The sequence below is a fragment of the Pongo abelii genome, chromosome 1 (assembly GCF_028885655.2).
Source record: "Pongo abelii isolate AG06213 chromosome 1, NHGRI_mPonAbe1-v2.0_pri, whole genome shotgun sequence".
NCBI lineage: Eukaryota > Metazoa > Chordata > Mammalia > Primates > Hominidae > Pongo > Pongo abelii.
This window is the reverse complement of record NC_071985.2, coordinates 198,023,793-198,046,162: the sequence shown is the minus strand read 5'-3', so window position 1 is coordinate 198,046,162 and position 22,370 is coordinate 198,023,793. Positions and strand designations below refer to the sequence as shown.

General features: G+C 40.9%; 1 protein-coding gene across 7 annotated transcripts in view; it reads right to left on the bottom strand.

The window, feature by feature from the left end:
• The window catches only part of KIAA0319L (KIAA0319 like), a 126,612-nt gene that overhangs the window by 68,853 nt on the left and 35,389 nt on the right, over positions 1-22,370 (bottom strand). For all 7 annotated transcript variants that reach the window (XM_024249747.2, XM_063712766.1, XM_063711239.1 and 4 more), the window contains 1 exon segment: positions 6,529-7,052. In XM_024249747.2, the coding sequence (XP_024105515.1) occupies positions 6,529-7,052 (524 nt within the window).

The window sequence follows — 22,370 nt, the reverse complement described above, 5'->3', positions numbered from 1 at the left end:
CGATGCTGTTAGGGAGAAGAACACTTCAGTCACTTCAGTCTTCCTACAGCCAAACCTTACATGCAGGGATACCTAAGTGGACTTTCATTTCCTGCGCTCAAATAAAGCACTTTTTTCTCTGGCACATAGCAGGATTGGCAGCAATTAATTGTCAGAACTGCTTAAGCTGTACACATTCTTATAATGTACACAATTAATTGGCTGAACTGCTTATACTGTACATGTTCCAGGACCCAATCAACAAGCCTCTGTGCTCCTCCTGCCAACAATTCGGAGGTTCATGGTACAGAAACGGTGCAATACTTAAACTAAGCAGGACAGGCTTCTCCCTCTTTAAGGTGAGAAACGGGAATATATTATGACATTCCTTTCTACTTTTGGAATTGCAAAAGGTCCACAATATCTGCCTTTGGATTCAATATATGTATATTTCCAAAAGAGTGAAAAATGCAGACTGACAATCCAAATGCCTTTGCAGCTCTGCAGGCAGGCAAGACAAAAGCAATTTATGATACAATTTCTCTCCACTTTGGATGCAGAGTTGCTTGACCTACCTTAGTGAAAACAGCACAAACTAGAAACTGGTGCTGCTAGCCAGTCATCCCTAATTAGAATGAGATCTGCAGTGCATACTTTTCTCTTCCCTTCCCTAGCGCATTAAGCACAAGTTTGAACTCCCAAGTTCTCTCCCAAAAGAAATGCCAAGGCAATTCTAAACGCACAAGGCAATCTTACCACCTTTCCAGAGCTACACATGGGCTTCAGGGTAAGAAGCTAGCTCCTAAGCATGATATATAAGGTCAAATATCACTTATCTGGATCTGAAGATTTCACTTTGCCCCATTTTTTTTTTTTTTAGCAATACTTGCAGTTCTCAATATGTAATGCCAAGCTTTGTAATGCTTCCGTGCAACACCGCATGCAGCAAAAGCCCACTCCCACTCCTGGGGTTCATAGTTCAAATTCAATATTCCTCCCCTCATGTCTACCCACTCTCCATATTAGACCACAAAGGTCTTGAAATCCTACTCACTAGCAGCAATTTCTTGCCGCTGCCCACTAATGGTAAACTAGAAGAACTCTCTATAGCCAACACATCCTCAGGATCTTCCTTCCAGCATACACCTGAATTCTGTAAGACCCAAGTTTGAATTTTCACCATCCTCCAGGAGACTGTCAGATCTAAATCTACCATATTTCTAACTTGTCCATTTCTAATTTCACTGGCCATAATTATCCTATAGTATGCTAGAGCTATTTTCTTTGCTGCCCCTTCCCAATGTCCTCTGCAAACCATTATTCTTCTACCTCCCTGTAAAAACCTCTTCTCCTTTGCCATCCTGCTGCCACTTCAATTCTCACTGCAGCTATCATCTCCCAATTTACTCGTCACTCTTCCTATTTTACTGGTGACTTTGACATCTGGCTTTCAAAAGTCCTCCTCATCCCAAGTCCTACCTGAACAGTAAGAAAGGACAGGCCAGTAAGAGGACAGGCCAGGCGTGGTGGCTCACGCCTGTAATCCCAGCACTTTGGGAGGCCGAGGCAGGCAGATCACCTGAGGTCAGGAGTTCGAGACCAGCCTGACCAACATGGAGAAACCCTGTCTCTACTAAAAATACAAAAAATTAGCTGGGCGTGATGGCACATGCCTATAGTCCCAGCTACTCGGGAGGCTGAGGCAGAAGAATCGCTTGAACCCGGGAGGCGGAGGTTGCAGTGAGCCAAGATCGCGCCGTTGCACTCTAGCCTGGGCAATAAGAGCAAAATTCCATCTCAAAAAAAAAAAAAAAAAAAAAAGGAGGACTGAGTCCGTACAGAATCAGCCTGCCTAGGTTCAAGTGTTGGTTGTACCATATACCTAGCTGTGTTGCCTTGGTCATGTTCCTTAACTTTCTTTTCCTGAGTTTCCTCATTTATAAAACAGGAACGGGCGGGCGCGGTGACTCATGCCTGTAGTCCCAGCACTTTGGAAGGCAGAGGCAGGCGGATCACGCGGTCAGGAGATCGAGACCATCCTGGCCAACATGGTGAAACGCCATCTCTACTAAAAATTCAAAAAAAGTTGCTGGGTGTGCCACACCCCTGTGGTACCAGCTACTCTGGAGGCTGGGGCAGTACAATCACTTGAACCCAGTGGCAGAGGTTACAGTGTGCCGAGATCGCGCCACTGCACTCCAGCCTGGCGACAGAGTGAGACTCTGTCTCAAAAAAAAAAAGAAAAAAAAAAAGGAACAGTAATAGTAATTCACAGGATTTGTATAGATCAAAAGTTAATACACGTAAAGGGTTCTGAATGGTACCTGGCATATAGTAAACGCTCAGTAAACATCAGTTATTGCTGCCATCATCATCATCATCATCACCATCACCATCATTAAAGACTACCTCAGTGTCCACATAGGTAACTCATTTAACACATTCTTTGAGCTTGCTGGGTTCTTTGAGCTCCTTGCCTCCAATAAACGTCTTCTCCACTCTACCCCAGCAACCCTCTTCCACAGCTCACCCTAGACTCTGCCATCAGAACTTTTCCACCTCCAAAATCTTAAATTCAAATATTACATACTCTGACCACCACCTCCTATCCTTCCAGCACTCACAATTACCCGTTCCTCTGACATCTGCTTCCTATCATGGTAACCTCTAAATGCCAAACTTGTCTACTTCTGCAGCGCCTTGCTATCTTTGCCTCTTTTTATACTTTCTCATACTATCTCTCATCACTCTTTTCACAACAACCTCGATTTCCATACCTCATTTTCCTTCTGTACAAACTACCTAGCAAAGTTCCTATCTTGGATGAATCAAATTATCAGGCTTTTCTTGACAGAGTTGCTGAGAGCTACTGAGGAGAATCACACAACTGTAAAGATCAGTATCACTGTTATAAATGCATGGTCTCCATCTTCAAGGCTACCCAGCAATATTTCTATTTCCTTATCTAGTTTGCCATCTTCTATCCTTCATGATGGCTATTTTAGACCTTTACCCCCCTCCCTAAACCTCTGATTTTCCTGTCTATTACCCACTCCCCCCAATCCTATCTACCTCTACCTCTGTTTCTACTATCCATAAATGATCTATCACACTTAAGAAAAAACAAGAATGAGATGAGAACTACAACAATTTCCTTCTACCCAGTATATAAACCCACCCTGGCAGTGTCCTACCCAATCCTTTCTCTCTGTCACAATGAAGGAGGTATCCTGCTTAAGACTAATACTGTACTCTGTGCTCAGTATTCTAACCCTCCTGCTCTATAAGGCAGTGGTTCTGGTCCCTGGGCAGCAGCATTGGCACACTCCAGGAACTTTTTGGAAAGGCAAATTCTCAGAACATACTCCAGACCTACTGAGTCAGAAACTATGGAGTTGGAGCCCAACAATCTTTTTTATTTCCATCTCTTCAGAGCAAGAAACAAAGACCAATTTATTTTTAACAAGGCCTTCAAGTGAGTCTGATGCATGCTAAAGTTTGAGAACCACAGCTCTAAGGGATTATTCATTATTTATCCCTTTTCCTGTCTTTAATATCCTTTTTTAGTATAATGGTTCTCTTGCCTGAAGAGCCTCCTATTTTACCAGGCCATATACAGTTGGCCCTTAAACAATACAGGCTTGAACTGTGCAGGTCCACTTATATGTGAATTTTCTCGTGCCTCTGCCACCTGAGACAGCAAGACCAACTAATCCTCCTTCCTCAGCCTACTCAACGTGAAGACAACAAGGATGCCTATAAGATGATCCACTTCCACTTAATGAATACTAAATATATTTTCCCTTGTGATTTTCTTTTTTTTTTTTTTTGAGACAGAGTCTTGCTCTGTTGCCCAGGCTGGAGTGCAGTGGTGCAATCTCGGCTCACTGCAACTTCCACCTCCTGGGTTCAAGCGATTCTCATGCCTCAGCCTCCCAAGTAGCTGGGATTACAGGTGTGCACCACCTCGCCCTGGCTAATTTTTGTATTTTTAGTAGAGGCGGGGTTTCACCATGTTGGCCAGGCTGGTCTTGAACTGACCTCAAGTGATACACCTGCCTCAGCCTACCCCAGTGCTGACATTACAGGCATAAGCTGCCGTGCCTGGCCCCTTATGATTTTCTTTCTTTCTTTTCTTTTTTCTTTTTTTTGAGACAGAGTCTTGCTCTGTCGCCCACGCTGGAGTGCAGTGGCGCAATCTTGGCTCACTGCAAGCTCCACCTCCCAGGTTCATGCCATTCTCCTCCCTCAGCCTCTCGAGTAGCTGGGACTACAGGCGCCTGCCACCACGCCTGGCTAACTTTTTGTATTTCTAGTAGAGACAAGGTTTCACCATGTTAGCCAGAATGGTCTCAATCTCCTGACCTTGTGATCCGCCCGCCTTGGCCTCCCAAAGTGCTGGGATTACAGGCATAAGCCATCGCACCCAGCCAATTTTCTTAACATTTTCTTTTATCTAGTTTAAGAATACAGTATATAATGCATATGACATACACAATATGTGTCAATCGACTGTTTATCTTATTGGTAAGGCTTCCAGTCAACAGTAGGCTTTTAGTAGCTACATTTTAGGGGATTCAGAAGTTTATGCAAATTTCCAACTGCACAAAGGGTTGACATTCCTAACCCCCACACTGTTCAAGGGTCAACTGTATATTCTCGCCCTTTCCAGTCTATTCACCACATAGCCACTATCTGATGATGTCATTCCCTACTTAAAACTCCCTAATGGCTTCCCACTGATCTTCAGATAAAAACCAGTATTTTAATAAGGCCTCAAGGTTCTGCATACCTCTCAAGACTTCCCTTTCACCACCAGCTCTCTTTCTTCGTTTGCCCAGCAACGCCAGTCTCTCCCAATTTCTTGAGCTTGCCATAGTCTAGGGCACCTAACACACTTTGAAATTGTTATTTCCTCTGCCTGAAATACTTTTTCCCTGTTTCTTTTCCGAATTCCGACTTCAAATATCAGCTTAAACTTTCTTTCTTTAAAGTGGCCTAACCTGACACCTTAGTTTGTATTAGGTGCCTGTTGGATGCTTTCACAGCACTCTGTATTTACCCTCTCGTTATCCACATCAAGCTTATAATTATTATAATAATTTAATTATTAGAAATGTAATATTCCTTGCCAGAGTATAAGCCTTGTTAGGGCAGAAATGATATCATCTTATTTATTGTAATATTCCCAGTACCCAGCTTAGTATAGTACCTCGCAAGTAAATGCACAATGACTATGACTGAGCCTTTACATACACTGTGGCTCTGTCCAGAATGTTTTTTTACCACCATTAACCCCACCCCAGTACAATCCTTCACATCCTTCAAGAAATGTTAAACATCTCTGAGAAGTCTTACCTGCACATACACACCACTTGCCTGCTGAAGTGAATCACTTCTTCTTTGTGTTCTTACTGCATTGTGTACATAAGTATGTTAATGCAATAATTATACACCACTGTAAATACCTATCTTCATGTATCAGTCTCCACTAGGTTATAAACTCCCTGAGGGCATGAACCATTCTTATTCACCTTTGTATCTCTAAGGCTTAGAAAAGTGCCTGACATTGACAGTAGGTAGTCATAAATGTTTATGGGCATATTAAATCTAGGATTGTTCTCTAATACTGCACTAAAAAGTTTTTTTCTTAATATTAAATCTGGGTTCCAATTCTAGCTATGCTGCATGATCACTGGCAAACTGTTTAACCTCTCTGGGCCTCAGTTTTCTCACCAGGTAAACAGGGCTAATAATGCCTACTTGGAAATATTGCTATGAAAATTAAACAAAATAACACAGTGCAACAATTAGTACACAGAGCACCTGGCATGTGGTAGCCCACTCTGGCTTCAACTTGATAGAGACAACTAGGACAAAACAAATACAAAAATAAGTCACAGCAATCAAGGAAGACTGAGCAGAGAGTGAGTCATTCCTTTTAATCACTTCCCCAAGGAGATCAACAATGAAGAAACATAATAAGCAGAATAAACTTTACTGGTGGTATCTCCCTTGGCATATACAGCTTGGTGAGAATTCACTCCAGAGACCTCTTGGCTAATGGCCACATCCTGCTCCACAGCCCAGCAGGTCAGATCTTAATCTGTAGTACCAGGCATGGTTAATTCTGACTGGAATAGAAACTACCTCATAAAGAATGTGTTTACAGGCGAGAGATGGAGGAGAACTTGACTGTAACTACATCAATCAACTGTTTTGCAATTTGGCAGAAAATACTGCAGAATGGTTGGTGGATACTAACAGCCACACAACTGTACTTACCTGTAGCCAAGAACCAGCTTAGACTAGATAATGAGCAGCTTTCTGCATTTACCAAAACAATGGTCAGACCTACATAAAATGAACATCTCTAGGGTAATTCTTTGTACATCTGGGCAACATCAATGAAGCTGACACCAAGCAGCTTTATATATACACTCCTCAGCCTATGAGCATTGCCCGCAAGCATCAGCTTCATTGCTCATGTATACCAAATGTAAGAGCAGATTTAACCATTTCTCTGCTCCTTATTCATAGCATGCTTACCTCTGCAGACCCACTGGTAGTAAGACCACCTAATTCGTTGGAGTCATTCACTTTAGAATGCTGTGTCACTATAGGTGTAACTACTTCACTGGGACTACCTCTCTTCTGAAGCTTCCTGATTAAGCTCTGCTGGTCACTGGAAGATACAGCAGGTCTGAGTGCAGCTCTGGGTGGGCTCTGCCTCCAAGATGCCCAGTTCCAACCTAGCCCCAGAAGATGTGGTACATCATCTTCAGGTAGAAAGCCCAAATCATCTGCAGTTTGGAATTTTTTTAAAAACATCAGCATGGAATTGGAGGAGTGTGTCCTAAAAGCCCGGCAGCTCTGGGGCCTGCTGCAGTCTGCCTGAATGCACATCCCTTCTAGCCACCAAAAGACATGGCAGGCAGAGTCCTGGCAGCAGGCAGCCCAACATGACTGAAGAGAGGGGGTTCCTTCAAGAAGCCAGAGGTGATTTTCTCCCCCAGATCTCAGGCCAACTCCAAATTGTGTCTTCCCCTGCTGGCACCTGCTCTCACTGGCATCTAAAAACAAAGAATGAAAACATTTTCAGATGAAATAAAAACAGAAACTACTGCTCCATAAAGAACCCTGAGTACCAATATTTGAGGCTATTTTGAAGACGAGTTTTTAAGAGGGTGAGAAAGCCATCTAGTGAGTGGAACAAAGGAAGTGAAAGAGAGTGTTTTTTGTCGTTGGGTATTTTAGGTTCTAGAAATACTGCTCCACTTTCATTAACGGTTCTCCTTCTCAATGAGTTCCTGCCATGGAGACCTTTTACATAGAATTTCACTTCATAAACAGGAAGAAAACAAAAACAAAAACAAAAAAAGAGGTATTCTGGTAGAAGCATATGCAGGGAAGTGGCAAGTTGGGAGGAAGAGGGCAGAGTCCCAATACCTGATGACCTCCCACTCACCTCCAAGGTATTTCTCAGGGACAATGTGAGAACTGTGGGACCAGAAGAACAGGTAGCAATGTGAGAACTGTGGGACCAGAAGAACAGTTTCCCCAGCAAACTGGCAGCAACACAGACTGAGTACTCTGAACCTCATGCAGGTTATAGGCACATTCATTCTTTAACCAATCATTTGCCAAAGTCAAATGGTTTTGCATATCATAATATCAGCCAGAGTAGTAGTCAAGATTACCAAAAATTTTAATCATGAGAGCAATTCTGCTAGAAAGAACTTCCTAATGACAAGTCATGTCATGATAAGAAATAATGGAACATAAGTACAACAGTGACATGCTATGGGTAACCTAGATAATATGATCCAAAATTCTGGCTAATGTTGCTTATGGATAAACTTTGGACTGTTTTAATTATTTCAGGTATGGCATTGGTTTTTCTGAAATAGTATCTCACCTCTGTTTTCTTAGATGAAGTCAAAACTTGTTCTAAACGGAAGTGATTATGTGAGTTCACTTTAAGGTACTGGCTCTATAGGTGTCTATTACCAGCTATTGTCAGGGTTACATAGAAACAGAACTAGGGTGAGGCAAGAGAGGTGCCTCAGGCACAAAATTTAAGGAGGTGCTCACTTTCAGAGTCATTCCACTGCAGGGTTGGCTCACAGGACCTTCATAGTGAGTGTCTCTTTAAATTCTGTGCTCTGGGCACCTCTCTCCTTACCCTAGTCCTGGCCCTGGGGTTATAACATAAAATATATGTTAGAATTACATAGAAAAAATATGCAATAGAATCAAAACACTGAAGATATGGATAATCATGTCTGCATGTACACACAACTGAAAAGAGCTCTAACGAAAGCAACTGACAATCAGCCAAAGCCAATCTGACTCCCACGGAATATTTACTAAATGTCCAACAGACTAAATGTGGAAACTAATCAAAGATAAAAGGAAGATAAAGGCAAGCTTCTAGAGTATTGAGTCAGGAGCACTATGGAAGCCAGCACTGGCACCAACCTAACACCAGACCAGGCAATTTAGAAGGCCACAGAAAATAGAACTCCCTTAAAAAAAAAGATGAAGAATACCAACTACGAAAAAAAAATCAAGCTACCAAGAGATACAGAAACACCCCCTCATTTTTATTTACCCTTCCACACAGGCACCAATAGTAAGAATCTTGGTAACAGCTAACTGAGTGAACAGACTTTGTTGAAATCAAATTGTTTTATCAGTAACTATTATTTTTACCTTTATATCAATTTTCCCTCATTCTTCTCACAACAATTTTCTCATACTTAAGAGGTCAACACAGATGAAAATTATCTGTACTTTTTTGTAAGCTGATATATTATTTAATTTTTAAAAATGCAATACAACTTCCACTTCTGCTCTTGAAGAAGGAATTGCTATGGGGCTTGCCTTCCCACCATGAATAACTAGAAAACTAGACAAAATATATTAAGCAACTGTTTTTAGACACTGGACAACAGGCAGTGCAGGACTATGATCCCTGAGACAAAGGAAACAAACCAGGTGAGCTCTACGAATCCCTTGGCTTTCTGCTGGAGGCATGCTCCAGACTGTGGCACAGGCAAGGAGAAGGCAAGCATAACAGGGCAGTTGCTAAACTGAAGAGACAGAGTTCAGGGTGACTGGTAGTTAGAATGTTTTAACAAAGTACCAGAAAGGAGGAAGCTACACAGAGAAGGAGCTCCAGAAATCTGAACAGTAGTCACCTTCAGTTTTGGCTGAACACTGATTTACTAAGGTATAGGCTGAAACTGCATGAGGGAAATTAGAAAATATTTTGAACTGAATGAAAATAACACAATATATAAAAATTTGTCGGATGCAGTTAAAGCAATGTCTAGAGGGACATTCGTAATTTTAAATGCTTATTTCAGAGAAGAAAAGTCTATAAAATCAATGATTTAGACAGACACATGCAGAAAACGACATGTAATGACAGAGGCAGAGATTGGAGTAATACGGCTGCAAGCCAAGGAAAGCCAGGATTGACAGCGACCACTAGAAGCTAGGGGGAGGCAAGGAAGGAATTCTACCTCCAGTCTCCAAAGATATCAACCCTTCTAACACCTTGATTTTGGATTTCTAGCCTCCAGAACTATTAGCATACACAGGGTTCTCTGCTCTTATCTGGGAGACAGTTCAGGAGACAGATGGCCCAAATCCAGGGATCACTAACATCTGGGGATGTGGCTGTGGACTGTACCACGGTTGAATGGAGATAACCTAATACACTTAACAGGACCTGTACAGCCATGTGATGCTGGAAAACTATGAGAATCTTGTGTCTGTGGGCTTCTCTGTTTCAAACCAAAACTAATCACCCAACTGCAGCAAGGAGCCTGGATGGAGGCATCAGAATTGCATCAGGTACCTCTGCAGTCCAGGAGTACCGGTTTGAAACAAAGATCTTAATCCTAAAGCAAAATACTCTGAAGTTCTTCAAGAGCAAACAAAAAGCGTCATGATAGAAAGAGGCCTCGATTGAGAGGGAGGAGATTCCACAGAGATGCGGTGCTATAAATGCAAAGAATGTGGGAAAGTACAATTCGAATACAACTCTTCCTCTTTTAGCCACCAGAGCAATCATACTAGTAAGAAACCCCATAAATATAAAGAATGTGGAATAGTCTTTATGAGCAGACTATCCTACTATCACCCCTTTCAAATCATCATAAACTCACATAGGCTAGCAACTTTATAGATGTATTGAATGTGGCAAATTCCTCAAGCACTCAACATTTATTAATCATCAGAGAATTTATTCTAGAGAGAAATACCAATAAACGTGAAAAAGCTTTCAGAAAAAAAGAGCCTTTTCTTTTTTTTTTTTTTTTTTTTTTTTTGAGAGGGAGTCTCACTCTGTCACTGCAGAGCAAGGCACGAGCCACCACACCTGGCCAAAACTGTCCTTTCAAGTCATCAGAGAATTCACACAGTCAGGAACTCTACAAACACGACTGTGGGAAACTGTTCAGAAGGCAGTCCTTACTCATCAGGAGAGAAAACACAGTGGAGATAAGCCTTTTAAAAACATTTATTTTATTTATTTATTTAGAGACAGGGTCCCACTCTATTGCCCAGGCTGGAGAGCAGTGGCACATCATGACTCGATGCAGCCTTGACCTTTGGGCCCAAGCGATCCTCCTGACTCAGCCTCCCAAGATGTTAGGACTACAGATGAGCATCACTGTGTCTGGCTAATTTTTTAACTTTTTGTCAGAGATGGGGTCTCCCTATGTTGCCCAGGCTGCTCTTGAACTCCTGGGCTCAAGCAATCCCCTGACCTTCGCTTCCCAAAGTGTTGGGATTACAGGTGTGAGCCACTGTGCCTGGTTGAAAAAAAGCCTTTTAAATGTAAGGAATGTGGGAAAGCTTTCAGAGATAACTCAACTTTGTTGGAGCATCAGAAAAACCATCTTGGTGAAAAAGTACATTGGTGTAATAAATACAGAAAAGCCTTTAGTAAGAGCTTGACTCTTATTAGTCATCAAAGATTTCATACAGGAGAGAAACTCTATCACCATATTAAATGTGAAATCTTTTTCAGGTATAGAAAGATTTGCTGGGCAAATCTCCTTTGCTGGGCATCAGAAAACTCATAGTGGAAATAAACCCTATCAGGGCAATGACTGTAGGAAAGCCTTTACAAATAACTCAACTCTTATTGGACATCAAGGAATTCATACTGGGGGGAAAAAAAAACAAAAAACAAAAAACCTTTCACTATAAGAAATGTGGGAAAGCCTTCAGGTACAGCCAAGGCCTTGCTGAAAATCAGAAAATCCATATTTTATGAATGTAATGAATGTGGGAAGCTTTTCCCCAAAGTTCAGCCCTTAAACAACATAAGAAAATTTATAACAAAGTCATCAAGCCAGGCATGGTGGCTCATGCCTATAATCCCAGCACTTTGGGAAGATGAGGTGGGAGGACCACTTGAGCCCATGAGTTCAAGACCAGACTGGGCAACATAGTGACACTCCATCTCTACAAAAGATAAAAATTACTAAAAATTAAAATTTTTAAAAAGAATGGGTCATCTAATGTAGTGTGGTAAACATGCGAAAGTAGTTTATTTCTTCTGACCATCAAAGAGGAGATATTTAGTAAGTGCACCTCTATCTAGAAACCTTCTCACTTGTAAGGATGTTCACCGTAGTATGGTTTGTATTAGTGAAATAGCTGAAGAACCTAAATGTCTGTCAATATGGAAATAGTTGCTGCAGAATACTATGTACCATTTGAAAGAAATGGCATAGAATTTTATATACAGCCATAGAAATATCCCCCTTGATAACTTAAGTGGAAAAAGCAAGTTGCAGAAAATCTATATATTATGTTCTTATTTATATTTTTAACAATGAAGCTATTTTTGTTTGTCCACTTATATTACCTGGATTCAAAAAGATCTAAGCCAGGCGTGGTGGCTCATGCCTGTAATCCCAGCACTTTGGGAGGCTGAGGCAAATGGATCACTTGAGGTCAGGAGTTCCAGACCAGCCTGGCCAACATGGCAAAACTCCGTCTCTACTAAAAATACAAAAATTAGCCAGGTGTGGTGGCACACATGTGTAATCCCAGCTACTCAGAAGGCTGAGGCAGGAGAATTGCTGGAAATGGGAGGGGGAGGTTGCAGTGAGCCAAGAGCATGCCACTGCACTCCAGCCTGGACAACAGAGCAAGACTCTGTCTCAAAAAAAATAAATAAATAAAATAAAATAAAAAGATCTGGAAAAATAAAAGCCAAACTATGACCAAAAATAAATAAATAAATAAATGATCTTTGCTTCCATCATAAAATCTGGGAAAAAAGAGTAAATTAAACTCCAAAGTAAGTAAAGGAAAGAAATGATAAAGAGAAGAGTAATCAAACAAAAAACAATAGAGAAAAATCAAGGAAACAAAAGCCTGGTTGTTCAAAAGATCAATGAAGCTGATAAATCTCTAGTCGGACTGACCACAGGAAAAAAAAGTAGTCAAAAGTTACCAGAATCAAGAATGAAAGAAGGGACCAGGTGCAGGGGCTCATGCCTGTAATCCCAGCACTGTGGGAGGCTAAGGCAGGCAGATCACTTGAGGTCAGGAGTTCGAGACGAGCCTGGCCAACATGGTGAAACCCCATCTCTACTAAAAATACAAAAATTAACTGGGCATGGTGGCATGCACCTATAATTCCAGCTACTTGGGAGCCTGAGGCAGGAGAATCGCTTGAACCCAGGAGGTGGAGGTTGCAGTGAGCTGAGATCGCACCACTGTACTCCAGCCTGGGCAACAGGACGAGACTCCACCTCAAAAAAAAAAAAAAAGAATGAAAGAAGGGATATTACTACAGATTCAATAAACCAGGGGCTATACACGATAGCCCAGGGGCCAATTTAGGCTGCTGCCTATTTTTGTAAATAAATTTTTACTGGAACTCATTTATGTATGTGTTATCTATAGTTGCCTTTGCTCTACCATGGCAGAGTTAAGTAGCTGTAATAGAACTTAACAGCCCACAAAGCCTAAAATATTTACTACCTGGCCCCTTAAGAAAAAGCTTGTCAACCTCTGGTCTAAGAGAATGTACCTTTGTTTGATTCACTATTTACTACTGAGTAGAGCTTAAATGTAGATATTAACTTATAGAATATAAGTTACAAATGATTGTGATTTATGTATATATAAATCATATCTACATAACATATCTATATATTTTTTTCTGTCCAGTATAAAATATAACCTCTGGCTGCACATGATGGCTCACTCCCATAACCCCAGCACTTCGGAAAGCTGGGACAGGAGAATAGTTTGAGCTCAGAAGTTTGAGACCAGCCCAGGCAACACAGCGAGACCTTGTCTTTACTAAAAATTTTTAAAAATCTGCCAGGTGTGGTGGTGTGCACTTATAGTTCCAGCTACTCAGGAGGCTGACGCAGCAGGATTGCTCGAGCTTGGGAGATACTGGCTGCATTAAGCTATGATAATGCCATCACACTCCAGCCTGGGAGACAGTACGATCCTGTCTCAAAAAATAAAACAAAACAAAAATAATATACATATTTTCCAATATTTTAGTTTTAGTGTTCTGTAAGATATTAATATTTCACATCTAACTTACAAACTTATTTCATCATTCTTTTCCTGACTGACAACATAAATTTGTATTTCTTAAAAGCAGTTTTACTGCCCACCATTCCCTCATTCATGAGTTAAATCTCTGACAAACGTTTCCTTTATATTTGTGAGAGTGATGTCTCTAACATTTTGAAATTTATATACTCAAACACACAAGGTTCACATTCATTTACAGAGGCCACAAAACATAGGAGAATTACCAAATTTCAAGGAAAGAAATATTTTAAAAATATATTTAGTTCAATTCCCATCTAGAGCTAAAATCCCCTCTAAAACAATTCAAGGTATTTTCCAGTGTTTTAAATTACCTCCTGTAGTTGAGAATTCATTAACAAGGCAGTCAATTCTAAATTTGTATATTCTAGTCTATTAGTTCTTCCTGGGGTAATGGTTAAGTGAATTACGGCATAGCAACTTAACAACTATCATTAAAAGATCATTATAAAGACCAGGTGGCAAGATGGAAAACTGTTTACAGTGTAACCCTAAGAGTAAAAAGCTAAATATAAAAGTGCACACATAGTTGGGTTGACAACCAAAATGTCTATAAATGGGCAAGAGATGAAAGTAAACACATATGAAATCAACAAACATTTACAAACATTTACTGTGTTGGAAAGTATCATCGATGCTAGGGATAAAAAAAAAAAAAAAACTTACAAAATGGGCTAAATGCCCCCACTTAAAAGGCACAGAGTGGCAACCTGGATAAAAACAAGACCCAATGGCATTCTGTCTTCTCACTTCTCACTTGTAAGGATGAGTGACACATAGTGACACTTACAGGCTCAAAATAAAGGGATGGAGGAAAGTCTACCAAGCAAAGGGAAAACCGAAAAAAGTAGGAGTTGCAATCCTAATTTCAGACAAAACAGATTTTAAACCAACAAAGATCAAAAAAGACAAAGAAAGGCATTACAAAATGGTAAAGAGTTCAATTCAACAAGAAAACCTAACCATCCTAAATATATATGGACCCAACACAGGAGCACCCAGATTCATAAAGCAAGTTCTTAGAGACCTACAAAGAAATGTAGACTCCCCACACAATAATAGTGGGAGACTTAAACACTCCACTGACAGTATGAGACAGATCACTGAGGCAGAAAATTAACAAAGATATTCAGGACCTGATCTCAACATTGGACCAAAGGGATCTGATAGACCTCTACAGAACTCTTCAACCAAAAACAACAGAATATACATTCTTCTTACAGACACATGGCACATACTCTAAAACTGACCACATAATTGGACATAAAACAATCCTCAGCAAATGCAAAAGAACCAAAACTAAGGCCGGCTGGCTCACACCTATAATCCCAACACTTTGGGAGGCCGAGGCGGGTGGATAACCTGAGGTCAGGAGTTCGAGGCCAGCCTGGCCAACATGGTGAAACCCTGTCTCTATTAAAAATACAAAATTAGCCGGGTGTGCTGGCACACACCTGTAATCCCAGCTACTTGGGAGGCTGAGATAGGAGAATTCCTGGAAGCTGGGAGGCAGAGGTTGTAGTGAGCCGAGATCGTGCCATTGCACTCCAGCCTGGGCAAACACAGTGAAACTCCATCTCCAAAAAAAAGAACCAAAATTGTACCAAACACACTCTTAGACCACAACACAATGAAAATAGAAGTCAAAACTAAGAAAATCACTCAAAACCATGCAATTACATGAATTACATGAAAATTAAACAACATGCTCCTGAATGACTTTTGGGTAAATAATGAAATTAAGGCAGAAATCAAGAAGTTATTTGAAACTAATGAGAACAAAGATGCAACATACCATAATCTCTGGGACACAGCTAAGGCAGTGTTAAAAGGGAAATTCCTAGCACTAAATACCCACATCAAAAGGTTAGAAAGATCTCAAATTAACAACCTAACATCACAACTGAAAGAGAAGCAAGAACAAATCAAACCCAAAGCTAGTAGAAGACAAGAAATAACCAAAATTGGAGCTGAATTGAAGAAAATCAAGACACACAAAAAAATTCAAAAGATCAACAAATCCAGGAGTTGGTTTTTTGAAAAAATTAATAACATAGGCCACTAACTAAACTAATAAAGAAGAAAAAGAGAGGATATCCAAATAAACACAATTAGAAATGATGAAGAGGATGTTACCACTGACCCCCCAGAAATAAAAATAACCATTAGAAGCTACTTGAACACCTCTATGCATACAAACTAGAAAACCTGGAAGAGATGGATAAATTCCTGGACACATACACCCTCCCAAGATTGAACCAAGAAGAAACTGATTCCCTGAACAGACCAATAATGAGCTCTAAAACTGAATCAGTAATAAATAGCCTACCAACCAAAAAAAGCCCAAGACCAGATGGATTCCCAGCTGAATTCCACGAGATGTACAAAGAAGAGCTGGTACTTTCCTACTAAAACTATTCCAAAAAATTGAAGAGGAGGAACTTCTCCCCAACTCAATCTATGAGGCCAACATCATCCTGATACCAAAACTGGGCAAAGACACAACTAAGAAAGAAAACTTCAGGCCAATATCCTTGATGCATATCAACACAAAAATCCTCAACAAAATACTTGCAAACTGAATCCAGCAGCACATCAAAAAGCTAATCCACCACAATCAAGTGGGCTTCATCCCCAGGATGCAAGTTTGGGTCAACATACACAAATCAATAAATGTGATTCATCACATAAAAAGAACTAAAGACAAAAACCACAGGATTATCTCAATAGGTACAGAAAAGGCTTTCTATAAAATTCAACATCCCTTCATGTTAAAAACTCTCAATAAATTAGATATTGAAGGAACATACCTCAAAGTAGTAAGAACCATTTATGACAAACCCAAAGCCAACAAACATCATACTGAATGGGCAAAAGCTGGAAGCATTCCCTTTGAAAACGAGCACAAGACAAGGATTCCCTCTTTTACCAATCTTATTCAACACAGTATTAGAAATCCTAGACATAGCAATCAGGTAAGAGAAAGAAATAAAGGGCATTCAAATAGGAGGCGAGGAAGTACAACTATCCCTGTTTGCATTCAACATGATTCTATATCTAGAAAACCCCACAGTCTCGGCCCAAAAGCTCCTTCAACTGATAAACAACTTCAGCAAAGTTTCAGGAGAGAAAATCAATGTACAAAAATCACTAGCATTCCTACACGCCAACACCACCCAAGCCAAGACTCAAATCAGGAAGGCAATCCCATTTACAACTGCCACAAAAAGAATAAAATACCTAGGAATACAGGTATTCCAGAGACAGGTGAAAGAGCTCTACAATGAGAATTATAAAACACTGCTGAAAAAAATCAGAGAAGACAAAAATAAATGGAAAAACATGCCATGCTCATGAATAGGAAGAATCAATATCATTAAAATGGTCATACTACCCAAATCAATTTACAGACTCAATGCTATACCTATCAAACTACCAATGACACTCTTCACAGAACTAGAGAAAAAACTATTTTAAAATTTATTATGGAACCAAAAAAGAGCCCAAATAGCCCATACAATGCTAAGCCAAAAGACCAAAGCTGGTGGCACCACGTTACCCGACTTCTAACTATACTACAGGGCTACAGCAACCAAAACAGCATGGTAATGGTACAAAAATTGGCACATAGACCAATGGAACAGAATAGAGAGCCCAGAAACAAAGCCACACACCTATGAACATCTGAGTTTTGACAAAGCTGACAAAAACAAGCAATGAGGAAAAGATACCTTACTCAATAAATGGTGCTGGGATAACTGGCTAGCCATATGCAGAAGATTAAAGCTGGACCCCTTCCTTATACCATATACAAAAATCAAATCAAGATGGATTAAAGACCTAAATGTAAAACCCAAAACTATAAAAACCCTGGAAGACAATGACAACCTAGGCAATACCATCCTAGGAACATAGAAACAGACAAAGATTTCATGACAAAGACACCAAAAGCAATCACAACAAAAGCCAAAATTGACAAATGGGATCTAATTAAACTTAAGAGCTTCTGCACAGCAAAAGAAACTATCAACAGAGTAAAGAGACAATCTACAGAATGGGAGAAAATACTTGCAAACTATGCATCTGACAAAAGTCTAATATCCAGCATTTATAAGGAACCTAAACAAATTTACAAGAGAAAAACAACCTCAATAAAAAGTGGGCAAAGGACATTAACATACACTTTTCAAAAGAAGACATACAGGCAACCAACAAGCATATTTTTAAAACTTCAATATCACTGATCATTAGAGAAATGCAAATCAAAACCACAATGAGATACTATGTCACACCAGTCAGAATGGCTATTATCAAAAAGCCAAAAAATAACAGATGCTGGCAAGATTGCGGAGAAAAGGAACATTTATACACTGCCGGTAGGAGTATAAATTAGTTCAACCATTGGGGAAAGCAGTATGGCAATCCCTCAAAGAGCTAAAAGCAGAACTACCATCAGTTCAACAATCCTATTACTGGGTATATACCCAGAGGAACAGAAATCATCCTACCATAAGACACATGCAAGTGTTCATTACAGCACTATTCACAACAGCAAAGACATGGAATCAACCTAAATGTTCATCAGTGACAGACTGGATAAAGAAAACGTGGTACATATATACCATGGAATACTATGCAGCTATAAAAAAAAGAGATCATGTCTTTGGCGGGAACATGGATAGACCTGGAGGCTATTATCTTTAGCAAACTAACACAGGAACAGAAAACCAAATTCTCACTTGTAAGTGGGAGCTAAATGATGAGAACGCACAAACACAAAGAAGGGAACAACAGACACTGGAATCTACTTGAGGGTAGAGGTGAGAGGAGGAAGAGGAACAGAAAAAAATAACTATTGGGTACTAGGCTTAATACCTAGGTGATGAAATAATCTGTATAACAAACCCCTGTGACACCAGTTTACTTATATAACAAACCTTCAGATGTGCCCCCGAACCTAAAATAAAAGTTAAAAAATTGGCCAGGCACAGTGGCTCACGCCTGTAATCCCAGCACTTTGGGAGGCTGAGGCAGGTGGATTACTTGAGGTTAGGAGTTTGAGACCAGCCTGGCCAACATGGTGAAACCTCGTCTCTACTAAAAATACAAAAATTAGCCGGGCATGGTGGTGGGCACCTGTAATCCCAGCTACTCGGGAGGCTGAGGCAGAAGAATTGCTTGAACCCAGGAGGCGGAGGTTGCAGTGAGCCAAGAAGATCAAGAGCAAGACTCTGTCTCAAAAAAAAAAAAAAAAAAAAAAAGGCTTGCTTGCTCAAATTCTCCTTACAGTTTGACTAATGTCAGAGGATGATGAGTTATGGGGCTATTTCTTATTTAAAATGAATTATGTGGCATTTTTGGTGTAGCCCATCTGAATGCCCTAAAATTATCTCCATCTAACAGATAGAGAGACAGGTATAAACCAGGCAAATCTGGTGTCCTTGGGAACGTGAAATTTTGAGAGGAAAATAAATCAAAACAGGTAGGAGGTAGCAACTAGAATACTCAAACAAAGGCCCAGAGGCTTAGAAAGAACATGGTAAGAATTAAAAGTGATTGTAAGCTATATTTGTTTTAAAAAAAAACAATTAAAAGTGATTCAGTACAGTGAACTATAGTTTTTTTTTTTTTTTTTTTCCCTGTATAACTTCAACCATATGATGGCTTCTAATTCTATGTAAACTTCCACTGCTCTCAAATGTGGATCCACATTTCCAGCCCAGGCTGCTTCCCTGCTGCCTTTCAGTGACAATTAAAACACCCAAATTATTTATCTTCCTGTTACATGAAATAAAAGTAAAACCACTTAACAGAGCAGACCTTGATTATATGGTGCTTAGGTGACCTTCCTGAACCTCACATAGTGGCCTTCAAAATTCTGTGTGGCATGGCCTGACCTCTGCCTCCAGACATCTCTTAGCATTCTCCAGACCAGGATCTATGTGCTCAAACCAGCCCAGTGAAAAGAACTTTGCTCTCTCTTTCTCCCCACAGGAAACTAAAACTATGAGCATAGATGAGATCATTCAGGAAGAGAAAGAGAAGATATGTTTCAGATTCATCTTCATATCTGTCCTTATTCAGCTCCAATTCTATAGTCCATCACTTCAACCTCTCCAGTACTGATATTCTCCACTCCTTTGCCCTGACTATCTGGGAAAATGGCAATCATGGATGAATCTGTTCTGAGAGCTGGGAAAAAAATGATCCAACTTCACAGACTGATCTCACTCTAAGTAAATGGTCTCCATTCTTATCAGGAGTGGGCTTCCTGGCCATTCTCCGAGTTTCCGCCTTCATTATTTATTTCATTTCCTACAGTAGCCACCCTCAAATCTTCTTTTTTCTTTTCTTTTCTTTTTTTTTTTTTTTGAGACGGAGTCTCACCCTGTCGCCCAGGCTGGAGTGCAGTGGCACGATCTTGGCTCACTGCAACCTCTGCCACCCGGGTTCAAGCAATTCTTCTGCCTCAGCCTCCCAAGTAACTGGGACTACAGGCATGCGCCACCACGCCTGGCTAGTTTTTGTATTTTTAGTAGAGATGGGGTTTCACCATATTGGCCAGGCTGGTCTCAAACTCCTGACCTCATGATCTGCCCACCTCGGCCTCCCAAAGTGCTAGGATTACAGGCATGAGCCACTGCACCCGGCCTCTTTTTCTTCTTTAAGACAGGGTCTCATCCTGTCACCCACACTGAAGTGCAGTGGTGCAATCATAGCTCACTGCAGCCTCAAATTCCTAGGCTCAAGCAATCCTCCCACCTTAGCCTCCCAAATAGCTGGGACTACACGAGTGTGCCACCACACCCAGCTATTTTTTTATGTTTTTATTTTTTTGTAGAGATGAGGTCTCACTATTTTGCCTAGGCTGGTCTTGAACTTCTGCTCTTTAATGGTTCTGCTGCCTCAAGCATGAGCAACCTCAATGACCTCCATTCTTTTCAAAACTAAAGCACCCCTACTTCCCTCCTAGCTATTATCCTCATCTTCTTATTCATTCATCCATTCAACAAGTATTTCTGAGCACCTGCTGCATGCTGGGCATTACTTTGGTAGAGTTTATAACTTAGACGGGGGAGACAGAGATTAAAAGACAATAAATATATAGAATTGGAGACTAATATAAATGCTCTGAAAAAAAGAAATTCAGCCTATATAAAATAAAGGTAGCTAAACTTGGAATTTATTGTACAAATAAACTAGCACTATGTGACACAATATCAAAAATATTCACTGCATACTGTTTGAGATAGAAAATAATTGGAAACAACTTAAACATTCATCAGTTGATAACTGGTTAAATAAATTATAGAAGGCTAGGCACAGTGGCTCACTCCTGTAATCTCAGCACTTTGGGAGGCTGAGGTGGGTGGATCATTTGAGGTCAGGAGTTCGAGACCAGCTTGGCCAACACAGTGAAACCCTGTCTCTACTAAAAATACAAAAAGTTAGCTGGGCAGGTGCACACCTGTAATCCCAGCAACTGGGGAAGGCTGAGGCAAGAGAATCACTTGAACCCGGAAGACGGAGGTTGCAGTGAGCCGAGACTGCACCACTACACTCCAGCCTGGGCGAGAGAGCGAGACTCAGTCTCAAAAAGATAAATAAAGCCCGGCGCAGTGGCTCACACCTGTAATCCCAGCACTTCGGAAGGCCGAGGCAGGAGGATCACGAGGTCAGGAGATCGAGACTATCCTGGCTAACACGGTGAAACCCTGTCTCTACTAAAAATACAAAAAATTAGTTGGGCATGGTGGTGGGCACCTGTAGTCCCAGCTACTCTGGAAGCTGAGGCGGGAGAATGGCGTGAACCCGGGAGGCGGAGCTTGCAGTGAGCTGAGATCGCGCCACTGCACTCCAGCCTGGGCGACAGAAAGAGACTCCGTCTCAAAAAAATAATAATAATAAAATAAATAAATAAGTAAAAATAAATAAATAAATAAATAAATAAGTAGGCCGAGAGCGGTGGCTCACGCCTGTAATCCCAGCACTTTGGGAGGCCAAGGTGGGCAGATCACGAGGTCAGGAGATCGAAACCATCCTGGCTAACACGGTGAAACCCCGTCTCTACTAAAAAATACAAAAAATTAGCCGGGCATGGTGGTGGGCACCTGTAGTCCCAGCTACTCTGGAAGCTGAGGCGGGAGAATGGCGTGAACCCGGGAGGCGGAGCTTGCAGTGAGCTGAGATCGCGCCACTGCACTCCAGCCTGGGCGACAGAGAGAGACTCCGTCTCAAAAAAATAATAATAAAAAAATAAATAAATAAATAAAAATAAATAAATAAATAAATAAGTAGGCCGAGAGCGGTGGCTCACGCCTGTAATCCCAGCACTTTGGGAGGCCAAGGTGGGCAGATCACGAGGTCAGGAGATCGAAACCATCCTGGCTAACATGGTGAAACCCCGTCTCTACTAAAAAATACAAAAAATTAGCCGGGCATGGTGGCGGGCGCCTGTAGTCCCAGCTACCTGGGAGGCTGAGGCAAGAGAATGGCGTGAACCCGGGAGGTGGAGCTTGCAGTGAGCCGAGATTGCACCACTGCACTCCAACCTGGGTGACAGAGCGAGACTCTGTCTTAAAAATAAAAAATAAATAAATGAAGAACGAAGGAAGATCCATGCAACTGCTAAAATAAATAAGGCCACTCTGTATAGTTCTAACATAGAATGATATCCAGGATACATTATGTGGGGAGGAAAAAGGTTCAGAGCAGTATGTATAGCATGCTACAATTTGTTGAGGGGGGAGAAAAAATATATATATGCATATATAGGCTATTTT